The sequence below is a fragment of the Balaenoptera ricei genome, chromosome 6 (assembly GCF_028023285.1).
Source record: "Balaenoptera ricei isolate mBalRic1 chromosome 6, mBalRic1.hap2, whole genome shotgun sequence".
NCBI classification, from domain to species: domain Eukaryota; kingdom Metazoa; phylum Chordata; class Mammalia; order Artiodactyla; family Balaenopteridae; genus Balaenoptera; species Balaenoptera ricei.
Window position 1 is genome coordinate 90,063,039 of NC_082644.1, and position 18,256 is coordinate 90,081,294.

At 49.8% G+C, this 18,256-nt stretch overlaps 1 protein-coding gene across 7 annotated transcripts in view; it reads left to right on the plus strand.

Moving 5' to 3' along the window:
- COL15A1 (collagen type XV alpha 1 chain) overlaps positions 1 to 18,256 on the plus strand; it is a 98,693-nt gene that overhangs the window by 69,285 nt on the left and 11,152 nt on the right. For all 7 annotated transcript variants that reach the window (XM_059925155.1, XM_059925157.1, XM_059925156.1 and 4 more), the window contains 12 exons: positions 1,425 to 1,487; positions 3,923 to 3,991; positions 4,099 to 4,134; positions 7,173 to 7,226; positions 7,327 to 7,386; positions 8,874 to 8,942; positions 9,060 to 9,101; positions 11,589 to 11,634; positions 13,446 to 13,526; positions 13,946 to 13,995; positions 14,093 to 14,194; positions 15,103 to 15,247. In XM_059925155.1, the coding sequence (XP_059781138.1) occupies positions 1,425 to 1,487; positions 3,923 to 3,991; positions 4,099 to 4,134; positions 7,173 to 7,226; positions 7,327 to 7,386; positions 8,874 to 8,942; positions 9,060 to 9,101; positions 11,589 to 11,634; positions 13,446 to 13,526; positions 13,946 to 13,995; positions 14,093 to 14,194; positions 15,103 to 15,247 (817 nt within the window). The remainder of the gene's footprint in view (positions 1 to 1,424; positions 1,488 to 3,922; positions 3,992 to 4,098; positions 4,135 to 7,172; positions 7,227 to 7,326; positions 7,387 to 8,873; positions 8,943 to 9,059; positions 9,102 to 11,588; positions 11,635 to 13,445; positions 13,527 to 13,945; positions 13,996 to 14,092; positions 14,195 to 15,102; positions 15,248 to 18,256) is intronic.

Here is an 18,256-nt window from a genome sequence, read left to right on the forward strand (position 1 = left end):
TCATAGCCTGGAAGTCCAAAATTAATAGTCTGTGTGCACCACGCTACGGGGCTTCCACCATGGAAGGTGAAAATGCATTTCTGTGTAGAAAGTGATCAGTTTAGTCTAAAAGTTTGAGCCTGCACTGAAGCCCAAGGCTCCAGAGTGAAATCTGCACAATTTCTCCATACGTTGCAGCTCTGAAAGGCCTAATGCCAATGGTGACATGTGCTGCTTCCAGGATAAATGAAGGAAATTTATCAAAAAATGTAATAGAAATTTGTTGTTGATGGTAGAATTATAATGATCTCTTTTTCTTTTTTTTATACTTTTCTGCACTTCTACATTTTTTAAAAGGAGCATGTGCTATGTTGACACTAAAAATACATGGGAACTAGACATTAAAAAACAGGAGAGGGTGGCAGCCATGGAGAAGACCTCTTAGTTAGGAAGAGAAGAGGCCAGAACTCTGAGCTTGATCTCCAGCCCCAGCTTGGCTGCTCCAAAGCCAGAGCGTGTTCCAGACACATTTTTCTCTAAATGACTGGTTCTGTGTTCCCGAGGGAGCCCTAGGCTCCTCAGAAGAGCCTTTGGGACTACTTCAGGAGTAAGGAGGGGGCCAAGTAGGCAGGATCCAGGCCACTGCCGAAGCTCCATTTGACGTATTTTATACATTGGGCGTTTGTTTGACTTTACTTGAAAAAGGAGAATGAAAAGAGTTTCACTGCTAAAAAATAATAATAACAAATATTTGAAGGCCACTGCGTTAACCCAGAAGGTAGGGACTTGTGAAAAGGTAAATTGCAATAAAGTGTTGAAACTCTTTTTGGGGGACAGACGTCTGGTTGTGTGAGTCATTGTCACAGATATTAAGTGTATGTTGGAGTTGAGACGAGGTCACCTCTGACCGGGTGTGCAGAATTTTGGTTCTGCAGAGGGAATGGCGGTGGCGGGCGGGTGAGGGGTGCAGAGAGGCTAAGGGGATAGGCTCGCCCCTGGTGGAGTGACGGGAGTGGAAGATGAGGCCCTGAGGCTGGCTGGGATCAGTTTGGGTGTCAGGCTAGGGTGTTTGGATCCCATCCCGTAGGTAGTGGGGAGCCAGAGAAGGGGCAGGAGTCATGGAGGGTGAATGATGGGGGCGGTGGGCTGCAGGACGGCCCCGAGGACCCATGGGTGAGCAGAGGCAGCAGGCAGTTTCAATGGTGCCCATTGGAGGAAACCACAGTTCAAAGAGGAGTGGGGCCTCCAGGCCTCCTAACACTCAGTGCTGTCTTCTTTCCACCAGACCACAATTTCTAGACCACTTAATATTAGGAAAACATCGTGACTAATTGTGACTTCCACTGGCACTCTGTGCTCTTTTACTTTTTGGAACAACAACTTTGTTTAGTTAAAGCATTTTAATCTTAACAAACAACCGAATACCCTCCAATGATTCCTTCTAGGGACCCAGAGGACCGAAAGGTGACACTGGTGTGCCTGGATTTCCAGGACTAAAAGGAGAACAGGTAAGAAGGGCCCAGCTATCTGGGTGGGATTGTGCTCTAGAATTTGGTAAATATTTCAAATGGGCTGAAAGTAGCTGTTAACTTTTTTAAATTTTGAGATATAACTCACACACCATAAAATCCACCCCTTTCAATTGTGAAATTCAGTGATTTTTGGTATATTCACAAGGTTGTGCAGCCATCACCACTACCTAATTCTAGAACATTTTCATCATGCCAACAGAAACACTGTATCTAGTAGCAGTCACTCCCCGGCTGTTAACTTTCATGATCTCAAGGTTCCTCCAGGGTGAAGGTGAGGTGGGGGGAGAAACAGATTTTCATCATAGTTTGGAAAGAGAACTCAACCCAACGCTCCCTTGAACGCTGTGCTTTGTCTAACTGCCCGCGGGCACCTGCATTAGAGTGTGCACTCCCCGAGGGCAGGCACATCCACTTTCTTTTCTGTAGCTCCAGTACTTAGCACTGCGCCTGGTACACAAATGGCACTTAAAACATTTGTTGAAAAAAAAAAAAAAAAAAAAAAACAAACATTTGTTGGATGAAAAGATGAATGAATATAAATAATGCATACAGTGATGCTAATATTTAGAAATCATTATTTTATTAAACTATTATTAGTATAAGCGGGGGCATTCCGCACTTGGATGGCAGTCTTGGTCCAGAAGTTTTGGAACATTTAGCATGCAGAGCACTTCCTGAAAATTCCAAGGGCATTGAAATGACCTTTGTACCCTTCCACATTTGCCTCTTGGAATTAATTTCCCAGTTGGTTTTTATAGATAAGGGGAGAGTGACGTCCATAAATGGATTGCAGTTATTCTGGATTGGATTCATTTATTCATCCATCCATTTATATACTCATCCAGATTACATCCATTCCCTAAGGTGTGCCAGCCGGTTTCCTATACTAGGCACTAGGGGTAGAGAAATAAGATGTGAGGAACAGACATGCAGACAGCCAGCAGAGTGCGTGGTCACTGCTGTAACGGGGGTCTGTACAAAGCCAGTGGGAGCAGCCCTGAGCCTGCCCTGGGGAGTCAAGGAGGGTGTGTGCGTCTCTAAGAGGAGGGAGCATTAGGCTACTCTCTTTCCTTCCTCCCCCCACCATTTCCCACTAGCCCCACAGAGGGGGAGAGAGTCTCCAGTGTCTGTTGGGCCACAGTTCCAGGGGATGGAGGGTTCAGTGTGCTGGGTCTGAGTTTAGCGTTACATGGGACCATGTCTTGGGATGCCTTTTGCTGCCACGGGCCTACAGAGATGGCGTGGGGTCAGGGCAGTTCTGGCTTGGGAGGAGGCCTGGTCAAGCAGGATTGGCTCTTGCTTTAAACGCTCTGTTTTCTATGTGGCAAGGTCGGGCGGATCTAGAGGGACCTACGTGCCATCTCTTCCCTAATCCCCTGCCACTTTGAAAACTGGGAAGAGCGCCGAGGCAGGTCTGCTCTGATCCTCGCAGCCAACGCGCTTTCTCTCGCTCTGCCTCTAATGCTTTTGTGCTTGCTTCTTCTTGCTGCTGGCGTGCTCAGGACTGCTTTTCCTCACCAGCGAAGTGGTAAGATCCAAATAGCAGGTGTGGGCTTGGGGGACGGAGAGGAGAGGCTGCTTGGCTTGCTTTGGCACCACTGCCTTGGCTGCTTCCAGCCCTGTTGAAGGGAGACTTTCGTGTGGTCCAGCCCGGTTCCCCAGGGGCTAGCATTGAAGTTTGGGGCCAGAGCCTTGAATGGTTCCTCTCCCTGGCCTTTTCTCTGGACATATATCTTCTTGGAAGCCTCCTGGGATAGTAGATGGCCCTGCTGAGCACAGGATTGGGGGCGGGATCCTGTGTCCCTGCCACCAGTCTACCCATCACCCCTATTTCCCAGCAACTGAGATAACTTTGCCTGATCAAGTGAGCATTTGCACAGGAGCCTGGAGTTTGGAGGCAAAGTTCCACATGGAGACTCAGGGCCCCTGTGTTGGAGAGGCCTCCACTGTTCATGCTGTCATCACTTTCCCAATGTTAGATGTTTTAACAAGACTAAGGATTCTAGGTGGGAACAGATCTCAAGTCGAGTTGTTAGGAAAGCAAGCCACCAAATATATTAGGAGCCAGAGGTTCTAAGGGGGGAGCCACACAGCCAGAGGTGGGACAGACCTTGTTGGGACTGATTCCTGGAGGGTTGAGAGTGGGGACGCTGATCTGGCAGCAGCGGGAGCCCCAGAGGGGCTTGCAGGACCCCAACCTGTGCTTTCAGACAGTAACTGATGGTACATGGAGGGAACAGTCCAGAGAACATTTAATGACTTAGGAGGCTGTGCAATATTCTAGCAAGAGGTCATGTCGGGCAGTGGGGTTGGAGAGGCAGCGTGAAGGCCAGAGAAATCATGGCGATGAGCCTCCGGATAAGGCGGTGAGGCGGAGGCCCGGCTTCATCAAAAGGTTCTCTGAATTGCAGGGTGAGAAGGGAGAGCCAGGCGCCATCCTGACGGGGGATATTCCTCTGGAAAGGCTGAGGAGCCAAAAGGTAATTATGTCACCAGACCCTGAAGGCACACATCTTCTACATCCTATCTTTGTTTCTGTCGCAAACCGTGTTCATCTGAGTGACAAGTCTGTGTCTCCCTGTTTTAGGGTGAATCTGGAGAGCGTGGAGCCCCGGGACCAATGGTAAGCCAGAGCGTCTCGCCCCTGCATCTGGACTGGGGTTTGAAGCATTTATCGTACTTTGGCTCAACTAGATTGAGTTGTCCCAGCTGTGAAAATAAAAAGGATGTGGCAAAATGTATCTGTGTCAAGGGTAGGCTAACTGCAATTAAATAAAATCTCAGTGGTTCAGCACAGTAGCAGCTTGGTTCTCACTTATGCAGAGTCCACTGTGGTGGTTCCCAGTTGGACATCTCCCCTCCAAGCAGTGACTCGGGGATCCAGGATGCTTGCATCCTGTGACTCTGCCCTCTGGTGGATTCAAGGCCACAGTGGCATCTTCCAGCTGATAGGCTGAGGTTGGGGAGGGGGAAGAGACCATGGAAGATGATGAACTCCACTTCTGGCCAGACCTCTGATGCAGGAGGCGGGGGTGGGAGTGGGGGTGGGGATAGGTCTCAGAAATGTGGTTTAGCTCTGTGTCCAGAAGGAGGGGGGAAGCGGATGGTGGTGAGACCCATAGTTGTACAGGTCTTGCCAGCTAAAGATTGTCATTACCCAGGGAACCTGGGCCTTTTGGCTTCTGGTCTTGGATCTGCTGCCCATTTGCTGTATGACCTCAAACAAGTCCTCTTCTCTCTCTGGGCTTTTGTCTTCCCATCTATAAGTGAGGGTATTGAATGAGTACTAGATGACATGATAGGGTCCTTCTTGCCTTACTGCTCCAGGAATCTATAATTTTGGGGGGCTGCTGAACAATTTTTAAGCTACCAGTTCTCTCCAGATGAACCCTAAACTTGCCCCTCGTATATTTCTTCCCAAAGAACAAAGAAAACTCATAGAATATCCACCATGGGTCAGACAGTGATGCTTCAACACAGATCACCTCATTTCATTTTCACCACCCTAAGAGGCTAATGTCAGAAGCCCCATTTTATAGACCGGGAAACCAAGGTTAAAGAGGTTAAGTAACTAGCCCACTGCCATACAGCTTGTTAGTGACACAGCAGGGATTTGAACCCAGCCTGTCAAACTCTGTGTCCAGGTTTTTCCCAGCACACCTCACTGCCTCCAGTTGACACCTTCATTCTTCTGAAACATTTTGAGCCGGAGAACTGCACATTGGGGTTTGAATGCGGGGTTTGTTTGAAGCTGGATCTCAGGCCTGGGGAGAAAGGACCTCACATTTCTCTAACAGGCACGTGTCCTTGATGAATGGCCCATAACCTCCAAGGTGCATCCTTCAAAGGACCTTCTAAAGCCTTTGGTCCCTTAAGTCAGGCAGAATGGATGCCCTGGAGAGGTGTCCTTGGCCCTAGCTGCAGGCTAAGGCAGACTGGGAGAGTCTTGTGTCAACCACTGGGTAACACTTACTAATACCCAGTATGGTGGGAAATACTAATTGTTAGCAGTGGTGGCCGGCAAGCTGCTGCAGATGGCCAGGGTAGTTGTTGCCACTGAAGCCCAGCTGTGCATAGCTTGCACAGACAGTAAGGGGGCACCTTCTTCTAATTTGCAGAAGGTGTCATATGGGCTGTCTATGGCCCTCATGACCAGTATAGCTTACAACACTAGAGCCTTGTTACTCGCAGTGTGGCCCATGGACCAGCCTCAGTAGCATCACCTGGGAGCTCGTTGGAAAAGCAAAGCCTTATGCCCCACCCCGGATCTACTGGATCTGCATTTTGATGAGATCCAGGTGACTTGCGCACACTGATGTTTGAGAAGCCCTGCACTAGAACGTACCGCCACGTGGCCTGTGGCCTGTTAACTCCTTGCTTTTCTTTTCCTGAGAGTAACCTGGTCTGGGTACTTTACATACAGAGCCTGTCTCAACACAGTCTATTTGCCATTTTTCAGGGTAAGTCTGAATACATTAATAGAGCAGGAAGAAGGGGCTTGATAGGCCCCAGGCTTAAACCAGTCATTCCCCTGGGAGACAGGACAGACCCAGTTACAAAACAGGAAAGGTGTCAACTGGAAGTAGAGCTTGTTCTGGGAAGAGGTGGTACATCGTATGCATCCCGGACACTGGAAGGCATGAGGGTTCCGGCAGGAGGCTGGAACAGGGCAGCGGCTCTGGGAGCATGGGGACACAGAAAGCAAGCACTGGAATGCGGCCCACGGGCAGGGGCTCATCTGGAGAAGTGGGGCGCCAGGCCAAGATTCTGGTCCTTAGGGACAGGTGGGAGCAAGGCAGGAACCAAATCCTGAAGCAGGTTATTGGGCTTGGCTGACATGAGGAGTGAAGCAGGGCTGCATTATTCCAGCGGGGGACATGGAGAACCCTGGGACATAAGACCTAAGGCAAAGGTCCACGTTCTGAGCTGGCCCAGCACACGGCTACCTGGCAGCTGAGGCCCGGAGCTACTGACCTCTTGCTTCTTTGTTAGCTCTGACTGGCTGAGAGGGTTGGGTCCAGCGTCTGGACTGGGGTAGAGCCCCGCAGGAGGGACTGAGCAAGTGGGTCCAGCGGAGGACAGAGAGGCCAGGGGACAAGGAGCCAGGCAGGTGGACATTTCATAACTTCTCCTTGCCCTGCATCCTCCTATTAGTGGTGCATTGTCACCACTGGCCACAAAGGTAGGCTGGATGCCCCCCATCTCCCTAGCCCTTGCGTTTCTGTTCTTTCTTTTTTAATTGAAATATATTTTACATACAGCATTGTGTACATTTAAGGTGTACATGTTGATTTGATACATTTATATATTGTAATATGATTGCTGTTGTGGAGATAGCAGCTCTCTCACATCACATAATTATCATTTCTTCTTTGTGGTTGGAATAAATAAGATCTAGACTCTTAGCAGTTTGAGGATTGTAATATTAATACAGTGTTGCTGTCCATATTCACTGTACCGTGCATGAGATCTCCAGGACCTAGCTGTCTACTAGTTGCAAGTTTGTACCTTAAACCTCACCTCTTCTATTCCCCCACCCTCCTACCCCTGCTAACCACCATCTTACCCTGTTTTTACAACTTTGGCTTTTTTAGATTCCACATATAAGTGACATCATACAGTATTTTTCTCTTTCTAATCTGGTATTTACTTTGCCTCCAGGGGCCCAGAGGACCACCAGGACACAAAGGAGAATTTGGCCTCCCTGGACGACCCGTAGGTGTTGGGGTTTCTCATATTGCATGTGAGGGAGGACACGCGGGCCAGGCTGGCCTGCGGGCAGTGGGTTTACTAAGGCCTCTCCCGTGGGTTTCAGGGTCGCCCAGGACTGAATGGCCTCAAAGGCACCAAAGGAGATCGAGGGGTCATGATGCCGGTGAGTGCCACACCAGGGACCCAGCCCCATGCCACCCCAGGGACGCGGCCCCAGGGCCAGTGTCCAGAGGAGGGGCGGACGAGTGCCAGGTCCGGTGAGCAGGGCTCGTGGACAGAATGCTCAGGAACGTTATTCTTCTTCCTCTGCTGCCACTTCCAAAGATCCTCCAGCCCAACCCTGTCCTCCGGCTTGCTCTCAGGAGGTCCCTGCCACCAAATCCACCTTAGTGGGGCATACGCTTCCTCATCCAGACCCCAGAGGGAGGGTGGGAGAACACGATCTGGGCTTTCTCAAGAAGTCTGGTTTCGAATCCCAGGTCTTTTGACTCGGGTAATATCCCATCCTTCCTGGGTTACGCAGTCCTGGGGGTTTCGCGTGTTGCTGGGGGTGCTCGGTGAGCGCTCTGGAGAGAACGCGGAAGGTCGATCAGCTGTGTAGGCAGGGCCAAACGAGATGACGGACACCGGAGCATCAGCAGGGTCCCACGTCTGCAATAAGGAAGCCAGCATTTATTGAGCACCTACTGTGTGCCAGACACTCTACAAAGTGCTTTTGAGGACAGGATCTCAGTCTTGATAGTAACTCTCCTAAGAGAAACTCAGTGGCGTTCTTGTTTTACACAGGAGGAAACTAGGGCCTGGACAAGTTAGTGACCCACTGAAGGTCCCCCATTTGCTGCATGCAAATGCAGCTCAAAGTGTGTTGCTGCTTCTGTTTGCACCCCATGGTCGCTGCTTTGTATGCCTAGAAATGCAGAAATGCAATCATATTGAATCACTGGGCACTGACTCACTCACCAAGCCTACCGGGGCTCCAGGTACAGCAGACACCGGTGCCTGCACTTGAGTGATCACGTGGGGCTTCTCGTGGGCCGGAGGCCTCTCACCTGTGGTCATAGCCTCCCCTTCCCCTCCCCTCCTGCAGCTTCTGCTGCAGGTCCAGCTTGGGCTCCAGGCTTGGCGGAGAAAACATTGCATGGTGTCAAGGCCAGGCTGACCTGGCTCTGAAAGTGACTCTGCCATGTAACAGGAGTTGGCGTTTATTGTTACATTTATGAGGGGCTCTCCCAGGCACTGTATCCTGGGAAGGCCTCACTCCACCCGCCCCTCCATATGAGGGATGTGTCGATAGAGGTGGTGGGCTCAGTATCCTCTGAGCACTGCTCTTGGGGTCAGAATCTGGCTTCCAGTCTCCATTCCGCCATGAATTGCTGTGTGGCCTTGAGCAGGTCACTTCCCCTCTCTGGCCCTCATTATGTCCAATTGTAAACCAGCGATGATACTTGCTCTGCTGTTGTGAAGATGCAGCGAGGCCACAGATATAGGTGTACTCTGGGAAGAGACTCGCCTACCCATGGGAAGAGTTAGTTGGCTTTAGAGGACCCTCCTTTCCTCATTGTGTCTCCAAACCCTGGGGAAGTGTCCTGCAGCTGCCTCTGAATTCATGACAACCCGAACTCAGGAATGGCCTTTCTTTCCTCCCTTTAGGGCCCACCTGGCCTACCTGGTCCTCCAGGCCCCCCAGGACCACCTGGAGCTGTGATTAACATCAAAGGAGTAAGTTGGCAGTGGGGAGGTGGGGGAGACCTGAAGGAGGAGCGGGGAACGGCCCCAGACCAGCCTAAGCTGGAGTCGGGTGTCCTGATTCCCTCCTCTCATTCTCACTTCCCACAGGCCGTCTTCCCAGTTCCAGTCCGGCCACACTGCAAAATGCCAGTAAGTAGCGTATAGTTGCTGCCTTATAGAGCAGGCTTTGGCATAGAAAGCAACTCAGAGAAGATGAGTTTGTGTCTTGAGCCCCTTCTGTCTGTCAGTCCTCTTTGATGTCTTCTATCACCTGCATATAGACCCTTGAGTGACTTGAGGTTTGTAAATAATAGATTGTGACACTGAAACGTACTGGGTCTTCTGAGGGCACACATGTGGACAGAGTGTGTCTTTTAATGCAGTCAAAAAGCAGTGTCTTTTGTTAGCTTCATGTTAGAATGTTAGCTTCATGCTTGGAGCAGTATAAGAAAGGGGGAAATAGACCCCTTAAAATACAGATGAGAATAAAAAGGCAATTCTAACCAGTGCTCTTTGCATTGGGAGCTTTGGGCTAAAATCTATAACTGTCCTTTCTCAACTGTCATATTACTGCACAGCACACAACCCTGAGAGGAGGGACTTTCTCTCCCCCTTTGTAATGAGGAAACAAACTGTGACTCAGACAAGCTCACTGACTTGTCTAAGGTCACAGGACGGACGGAGCTGGGGCTATCATGCAGGTCCCCTGACCACCAGGCAGCAGGTACAGGCACCCCAAGGGGTCAGACACGTGCCTGGTCGCCCAGCTGGTCAGTGCAGTGTCCCCGGGGTGTCACCCATATTAGGTGTGGGGAAACCCAGGGAGGGTGGGCCTCTCCCCATGCACAGGCATTAGTCATGGAACTGTGCATAACTATTCTCTCATTCATTCACCAAATATTTATCAAGGACTTACCAAGTGTCAAGTACAAGTGAGGCCCTGGGACCACAGGGGTGAACTAGACAGGCGTGGCCTCTGTTCTCGGGAGCTTGCAAATTACAGTTTAGAAGATTCCTTGAAGCGGGTTCTTAATTGATGCCTGTTGGAGGTGGTGATGAGACTTGGATCAGAGGCTTTAAAATGACGCAGTTTGGCTGAGTGTTTGCCCAGACATCTGTCCATGTCTAAACTTTGAGACACCCAAGTCTGGAGCCCAGGGCCTGGGAACTCTGGCATGGAAGGCAGAGGATAGGACCCACCTGTGTAAGGTGACCAAGGGGCCTGCTGGCTCCCAGAACTACGTGAGGACAACAGCTACCCAGGTCACGTTTATATCAGTGGCCTGAAAGGAATCCTAAAACGTCAGGGCTGGAGAGACCCTCCTGAGAGATGGCGGCCTCCCAGCCATAGAGAAGGGGAGACTTCAGCCCAGAGAGGCAAGGTCCCACCGTGAGTTAGTGCCCGAAGCCCCTCCCAGCAAACACGATATCAGGCTTCAAATGAACCGGCCACGGGACAGTACTTGAAAAACTCAAGAGCGTTGTAAAAATGCTACTGCAATTACCGTGACCTGTGCTAGGACCCTTTGCTGTGACCATGGCCTTTGGGGGTCATGACGTTCCTTAAAATAAGCCAAAGATGAACTCAGAGCATTTTGGGTTTTGATTTCATGTTGCCTGGCTGGACTCCATGCAGGCTGGGGCATGGATGTTTCTTGACCAGCTCTCAAAATGGACATTTGAAAAAGAAGTGCTTCCTCTCACATCCAGCATTTCACAAGCCCCTTCTCATTTCAGCCCTTTCTAATACCTTAACAATTCACCCTTAACAATCCACCCCTGGAGTGGAGCAACTTTATCAGCATAGCTGTAAGATATCAGCTGGGTACTGCTGCCTTTATCGTTAACTTAGAAATATTCTTCCTGGAAGATTCCTGTCCCCTCCCCTCATCTTCTCTTGGTGACCCCTGAGCATCTTGTGACCCTGCACCCAAAAGCATGGGAGGATCTGGTGTGAGAGGGATCGTTTTGATTCTGCATATTAACTGGGAAAAAGGTGAAGGTGGACTATTAAAAGCAGGGTGGCAGGTGGCTCTGTTTTAATAGACAAAGAAATGCAGGAATCTGGGGATGAACTGTAAAGGAATATTATCTTGAATAGCTTGGACCCCCAATCTAATGATAACTCCCCTTTATTAATTATCACCACCATCAACTCCTGTTCAGTGTACTCATCTTTGATTACACATGGCAGCAAAGCTAATGGCTGGCCCAGCTTCATGGTTTGAGTACATCACTTGCCCGAGTGCTTGACCTCTCACATGAATCCATCCTGATAGATCAGAAGGGAGGGCAAGAACACTCACAGTTGGCCAGACCAAAATTGCCATGACTTTTTGTCTTAAAGCTTTGGGCTTTCCCTCTGCAGAGTTGTTCGGCCAGTAGGTCTCAGCCCAGCTCAGCTACATGATGCCCTCCCTGCCCCCACCCCCCGACCCTGCCCCAGTTGAAGGCCTGGGATGCCTTGCATTGAGGGATGCCGGGAAACTCAGGGCCTTTGGGGGTTACAACACCCAAGGAAGGCCTGACTCCATGACCTCACCCCTCGCCCCCAGGACAGGGGACTGTGGCTCCCTGTGCATGCAAACACCAGAACAGGGTTGCAGTGTATGACCTTGGCTTTCTCTCTCTCTCTAGGTTGGTACCACATATCCTGGAAATTCAGAACTCATCACTTTTCATGGTACACACTCCTGTCTTCACCTTGTTTCTCTGGGACATTTCCTGGCCCTCCTATCTCTGCAGAGGTGGTTTCCAATTGCCCAGTGCTGGGCGTAGACTTGGTGGTCAGGAAGATCTGTCTGGGTGTCATGGGAAGGGTGGTAGCTGGACAAAAGCTGTGGGACTGGGCATCTCTGTTTGCTTGTGTCACCCATCTGCCTATTCTGTGCATCTTGGCTGTGCCTCCTAGCTAGCAGGCTGCACTCCATTTTTCCATTCATGTGTTAGTTTGTTCATAACACATCCACTGATAGCTTCTCCTTGCCTGGTGCTATCCTATGCACTGGGCTGAGACAGATGGATCCCATGCTCCTGCTGTTGCCCAGGCCCTTAGACTCTGCTGGGTGAAACTATTTAAAAAGTCGTTACAATGCAATATGCCAAGAGCTAATGCAGGGGAGGCCGTGGGAGCTCAGAAGGCCTTTGCTTCAGAGTGTTCCTGGACCAGCAGCGTCAGCACCTCCTGGAAGCTTGTTAGAAATGCAGAATCTCAGGCCTCATCGCAGACCTGCTAGGTCAGGAGCTGCATTTGCACAAGCTCCCTCTGAGATGTATACACAGTGCAGTGTGAGACGCACTGCCTCTTAGTGATTAGTAAACATCAGCATGTTCGTGGCCTGTAGGAGCTTATCTACCACACATTAGAGGGGGGATAGGCCAGGAGGTGGGAGCCTGCAGGCAAGCAGTGACTCTGGTTCCCTGTCCCCACACACACTGTCACACCATGTGTGCCCCTTTTGACTGAGAAGTCTGAACGCTTGCAGTTTAAACACGGAAAGGCCTTTTTTTTTTTTTTTTTTCCCCACTACTGACCTCTGGCTCGGCTCTGTCACTCCTGGCCTGCTTGGGTGGTGGTGTCCCTGCTGGTATCTGGCTTCATGGGTTTTTGATCACTTTTGGTTACAAAGTCCAGGCTGTTCTCAAACTGCTTGTTCAGACCCAATTCAAGGCTCTCCCTTCCCCTGGTGCAAGGTGGACCTTGGGGAGGAGGGGGTGGAGCTGGATTTGCTTTCCTGGATCCCCAGTGTGTAGGCACACATTGGTCAGTTGATCTCTCTCGGGAACCAGGAACTCAAAGATCTAGTGTCCACCCACCCATCTAGGTGGGGAAATGGGACTGCTTCCCTTCCCAAACTCTGTACTCCCAGGAGGCTTTCTCTGAGCCCCTCTCCCAGATAAAGAGTTGGGGGAGGAGGGAAGACTGTAAGGCCGGTTCTGCAGAAGCAGTGCTTCTCACAAGTCCTGTGGGGAGTGGCGTACCGCACTGTTGGCACTCTTCCAACTTTGCGAGTGGAATACTTAGCGCCGTTAGCTGTCCTCTGCGGCACTCCCGGAGAGTCCTCCCTTCCCCTTACACCACCGTGCTGCCCAGGCTTAGGTGAGATGGGACCAGGAGCTTGACTTGGTGTTGAGTCTCAGGCCACGTGCATGAAGCCGTCCAAGGGAGTTAATTGTAGCCTCTGCTGGGCTCCCATAATGCACTGCTGGCACCTTGAGGATGGTACTTATTCCATCCTGCCTCGCGCTACCCTCACTGTGTCTGTCTCCTTGAGAGCTTTCCGAGGTCAGGAATTGTGTCTGCTGCATCTACCTCTGCCTCTCCATCCTATAGCAAAGGATTTTATACCCTCAATAGGCCTTTGTTGTTGAGTAGACTTAGCTCAAGGGGCTCAGTTTCAAAACTTGTCTCAAAAATGTTTTATATAGAATGAAGGTGATTTTCCACTATCTTTTTTTTTTTTTTTTTTTTAATGTGTGTGTATTTGGTGGCAGGTGTTAAAGGAGAGAAAGGATCCTGGGGTCTTCCCGGCTCAAAAGGAGAAAAAGGCGACCAGGGGGCCCAGGGACCACCAGGTATCCCAACTCTTGTTCTGGATCTTGCCCTTGATTTTTGTTTCTGAGAAATCCAACTGAGCCAGTAAGTAAGGCTAATTACATTAGCACCCTGTCCACAAGCTCCGTGGAATTCCTGAGAGACCCAGTCATGGGCAACACGTGTATAAGATAGAACATTGTCAAGAGAGACCAGAAGTTCTGATCCTTCCAGCTTCATCTGCAGAACGAGGCCTGGAGAGGACCAGGGACAAGCCTAGGATGCCACAGGGTCACGGGATCTGGACTAGTGCTTGTTTCCTAGCCCAGTGCCCCCTCTGTCAGCTAAACCAATGTGGGGTCACTTCTGCTAGGAACTCATCATGGTTGCCAACTTGGGGGCTTTGGTATTTGAATTTCTGAGTTTGAGTGTGGATTTTTAAAAAGCGTTTCTTTTTCAGGCCCTCCTGTGGATCCAACTTACCTGAGACATTTTCTGAACAGCTTGAAGGTGAGCATTTCTCAACATCTGGCCTGTGTTTCCAAGTTCTCAGGCTTATGTCAGAGACTGGTTCATCTGACTCTTACTGGATGTTCTCTGCTTCCAGGGGGAGAACAGAGACAGGGGGATCAAAGGAGAAAAAGGAGACTCTGACAGCGGCTTCTCTGAGTCAGGGCCCCCGGGCCTGCCGGGAAGTCCAGGCCTGGCGGTGAGTAGCGACCCCTCCACACCCCTTCCTCGGGGAGTCACGGCGCTCCCTGAAGCCCCCCAGTGTGACGAGGCAGCTGGGAGCAAGGGCCAGTCACAGCACCACAGGCTGCAGGCAGGCCTTGGGCATTGGCCTCTCTCCCCCGTACTTGCTAACGGGTGGGGAGCCTGGCAGAGGCCACAGAGGAAAGGGAGCTAGCCAAGGCCACATGCACGCAGGTAGCTTCCAGGTAACCCACCACCGTGCCTTATTCACATCAGCGGTGGAAAACTCACTCAGCACAAAGAGTTGTTAATGGTAAACACATCAGATAACAGAGGCAGAAGGGAAGGTGAGGGAGATGTTTTTCGGGGGCTATTTGATTCTTCTGAAATTTCATCAAAGGAGGAGCCCGTAGATGGGCTTGGTCTTCTTAGGATGAGAAGTTTCTCCAGGTCACAAAAGAGAAGTTCAAATTATGCCTCCACTGAGATTATGACCAGATCATTGACCCTCAGGGACCAGGAGCAAATTCTGGCCCTGGAACTCGCCATGAGCATAGACCGAGCAAAGCCAGGAGACCAGGGCTCTCCTTCCAGCTCTGCTGCTGATTTGCTTTGGGACCTCGGGCAAGCCCTGCCCCTCCCTAGGCCTCTGTTTCTCCATCTGTGAAATGCCGAGGCTGGACTAGATGAGCTCCAGGGGCCCTTCTGAGTCCAGGGCTCCCTAGGCTTCTCTGCTGTCTTTCAGCATAACGACTGGGCCACCGCTCTTCAGGTCTCCCACCTCCTGGCTTGCGCCAGGGTTGAGGATGACGATAACAATAGAGGGTGTCTACTGACTTCTTATCAATGTCCTGACAAAAAGAACAGACGGGACTTCTAGTGACTAATGGTGCTTTCTCTCTTCTGTTACTGTGCACTTGACAGGGCCAGAAAGGGGAGACCATCGTCGGGCCCCAGGGACCCCCAGGTGCTCCTGGCATGCCTGGGCCACCTGGCTTTGGGAGACCTGGTTCCCCTGGGCCACCGGGACCCCCGGGGCCACCAGGACCTCCGGCTATCCTAGGAGCAGGTCAGTACTGTGAGTGGTGCCCAGCGTCACCACATCTGGGTGGCATGTCAGAGCCACACTGTCCGACAGAAGGCTGTTTCCTGGATGGAGCCTTCTTTCTTTTCTTTTTTTTTTTTTAAATTGAGATATAATTTGCGTGCCATAAAATTCACCCATTTAAAGTGCACAATTTAATGGTTTTTAATATATTCACAAGGTTGGGCAGCCATCACCTCGCTCTAATTCCAGAACATTATCATCACCTTAAATAGGAACCCTGTACCAATTAGCAGTCACTCCTCTTTTTCCTGATCTTTCCCTGATCTTGGAAACCATGAATCTACTTTCTGTCTCTATGGATTTGCTTATTCTGGACATTTCATATCAGTGGAATCACAAAATATGTGACCTTTTGTGACTGGCTTCTTTCCCTTAGCATAATGTTTTCAAAGTTCCCCCATGTTGTAGCATGTATCAGTACTTCATTCCTTCTTATGGCTGAATAATATTCCATTGTATGGATATACCACATTTTGTTTATTCATCAGCTGATGAACATTTGAGTTGTTCCCACTTTTTGGCTACTATGAATAGTGCTGCTGTGAACATTTGTGTACAAGTTTTTGTGTGAACATATGTTTTCAGTTCTCTTGGGTATAATGTCTAGGAGTGGAATCGCTGAGTCATATACATGGTTGCTCTACTTTTGGAGGAACCACCAGACTGTTTTCCAAAGTGACTGCAACATTTTGCATTCCCACTAGCAGTGTACAAAGGTTCCAATTTCCCCTCATTGTCAACAACATTTGTTATTATCATATCTTTTTTTTTAAATTAATCATTTTATATCCTTACTATTTTTAATTTTTTTTAGACAGTTCTTTTTATTTTATTTATTTATTTGGCTGTGTTGGGTCTTCGTTTCTGTGCGAGGGCTTTCTCTAGTTGCGGCAAGTGGGGGCCACTCTTCATCGCGGTGTGCGGGCCTCTCACTGTCGCGGCCTCTCTTGTTGCGGAGCACAGGCTCCAGACGCGCAGGCTCAGTAGTTGTGGCTCACGGGCTCAGCTGCTCCGCGGCATGTGGGATCTTCCCAGACCAGGGCTCAAACCCGTGTCCCCTGCATTGGCAGGCAGACTCTCAACCACTGTACCACCAGGGAAGCCCTATCATATCTTTTTTATTCTAGTCATCATTCATTCATGTGAAGTGATATCTCATTGTGGTTTTGGTTTGCATTTCCCTAAAGACTAATAATAATGAACATCTTTTCATGTGTGGGTGGAAACTTCCTGGCTGCTTTGTCAATGCCTGGGCCTTAAGGGACTTGAGGACCAGCACTGATTCTAACCTTCTATGTAAAAATTTCTTTACCCCTTGGTACCTCACTTCCTCAAATGAAAAATAGGTGAAATAGAAGAAAATCTCCATTTATCAAGTACTTACCAAGTGCCAGGCACTCTGCTGGTCACTCTACTACATTATCTTACTGGATTCTCAGAAAGCCTTTCAAGGAAAGTATTAGCATCCCCAATTTACAGAGGAGGAAAGTGAGACCCAGAGATGTTTAGGAACCTTTCCAAGGTCACACAGCTAATAAGTGGCATGAATGGGATTAGGACCCAGATCAGAGTAGCCCCGAAGCCTGTGTTCTCTCCACTGTGCCCATGGTGGAAAATAACAGCAGCAGCGATAATAGCATGAATGCATCATTTTTGTTGTTTGGGTTGGCATGAGCCAGGTGTGGTGGAAGCACACCTGGGAGGAGACCTACAATGTCTGGGGCATCCGGGAGAACTTTACACAGGAGGTGACTTTGGGGCAGGTGACAGAAATGGAACTCAAACTAGCTCAAGTGCATAGGGAAACTTACTGGATGTGCAGGAGGGTGTGAACAATCAATTTGTAAGAGGGGCAGGCATTCAGTGAGACTTCAGGTGCAGCCGGAACCAGGGATCCAGTCCCTGCGAGGATTCTCTGGCCATCTCTTGCTCAGCTGCTCTCCGACTGCAGCATCATGCTTCATCGCCATAGACCATATCCTCTGCATGGCGAGAAATACCGACAACCTACAGCTTCCACCGTCATCTAGAAATCTTGGCCTTGTTTCTCAGTTTTAGTTTGAAAAGCCCTGGGGTGGGGATGTTCTGGGGAAGGACTCTGACCGACCTGTCTTGGGCCAGATGCCCAACCTTGGACCAGTCTTCTGTGGCCAGGAGGTGGGATCACATGAGACCATGACAGCTCCTTCTGGACCTGGATGGTCATAGAGGTGAAGGGGAAGATCTCAGGAGCAAGTGAGGATGCTGGTCCTGTAAAGAGAGAAGGTGCTGGGTGGATAAAACCATAGGTGCCCATACAACCTTGAGGGATACATAGGAATTGCAAGAGGTGGAGGGGCATTGCAGGGTGAGTACGGGATTCAGAGACTCTGTTGTCCATAGTAGCCCTAAACTAGGGGGCCCTAGGACTCCTTGCTCCATTGAAAAGGATTACCCTTGACATAATATATAGCAATTCACAGTTTACAAAACACTCCCATATCCATTATCCCATTTCATCTTAACAGCAACCCCAGGAGGGAGATGAAATGCATAAGATAATAAAACTCATTTTATGGATGAAGGCACCAAAGCTCAGAGAGGTTAAGAGTCTGACTCAAGGTCACAAATCCTAGGAAGAGGCATGGCTGGGGTCCAAATCCAAGTCCTCAGACCTTGTCTCCACTAGACATTCACCACCTGTGTATGAATTTTCAGGTCCTGTGTCAGACTGCAGGCCTATTTGCAGTGACCTCAAAAATCTCATACAGTAATTTTACTGGGACTTGTACAAACATCCTTAACTCTGCCAAGAGCTTTGCAGATTCTTGGGGGAACTGGAGATTAGAGAGGTAGAAGGAGAGCAGCGGAATTGCTATAATAACGTTTCTTTATGTTTGCCTAAAGTAAGGACTCTTCATTTGGGAACCATAAACTCCTAGAAAATTCAAAGATGTGCCTCAGGGAGCTATCATCCCACTAACATTCTAA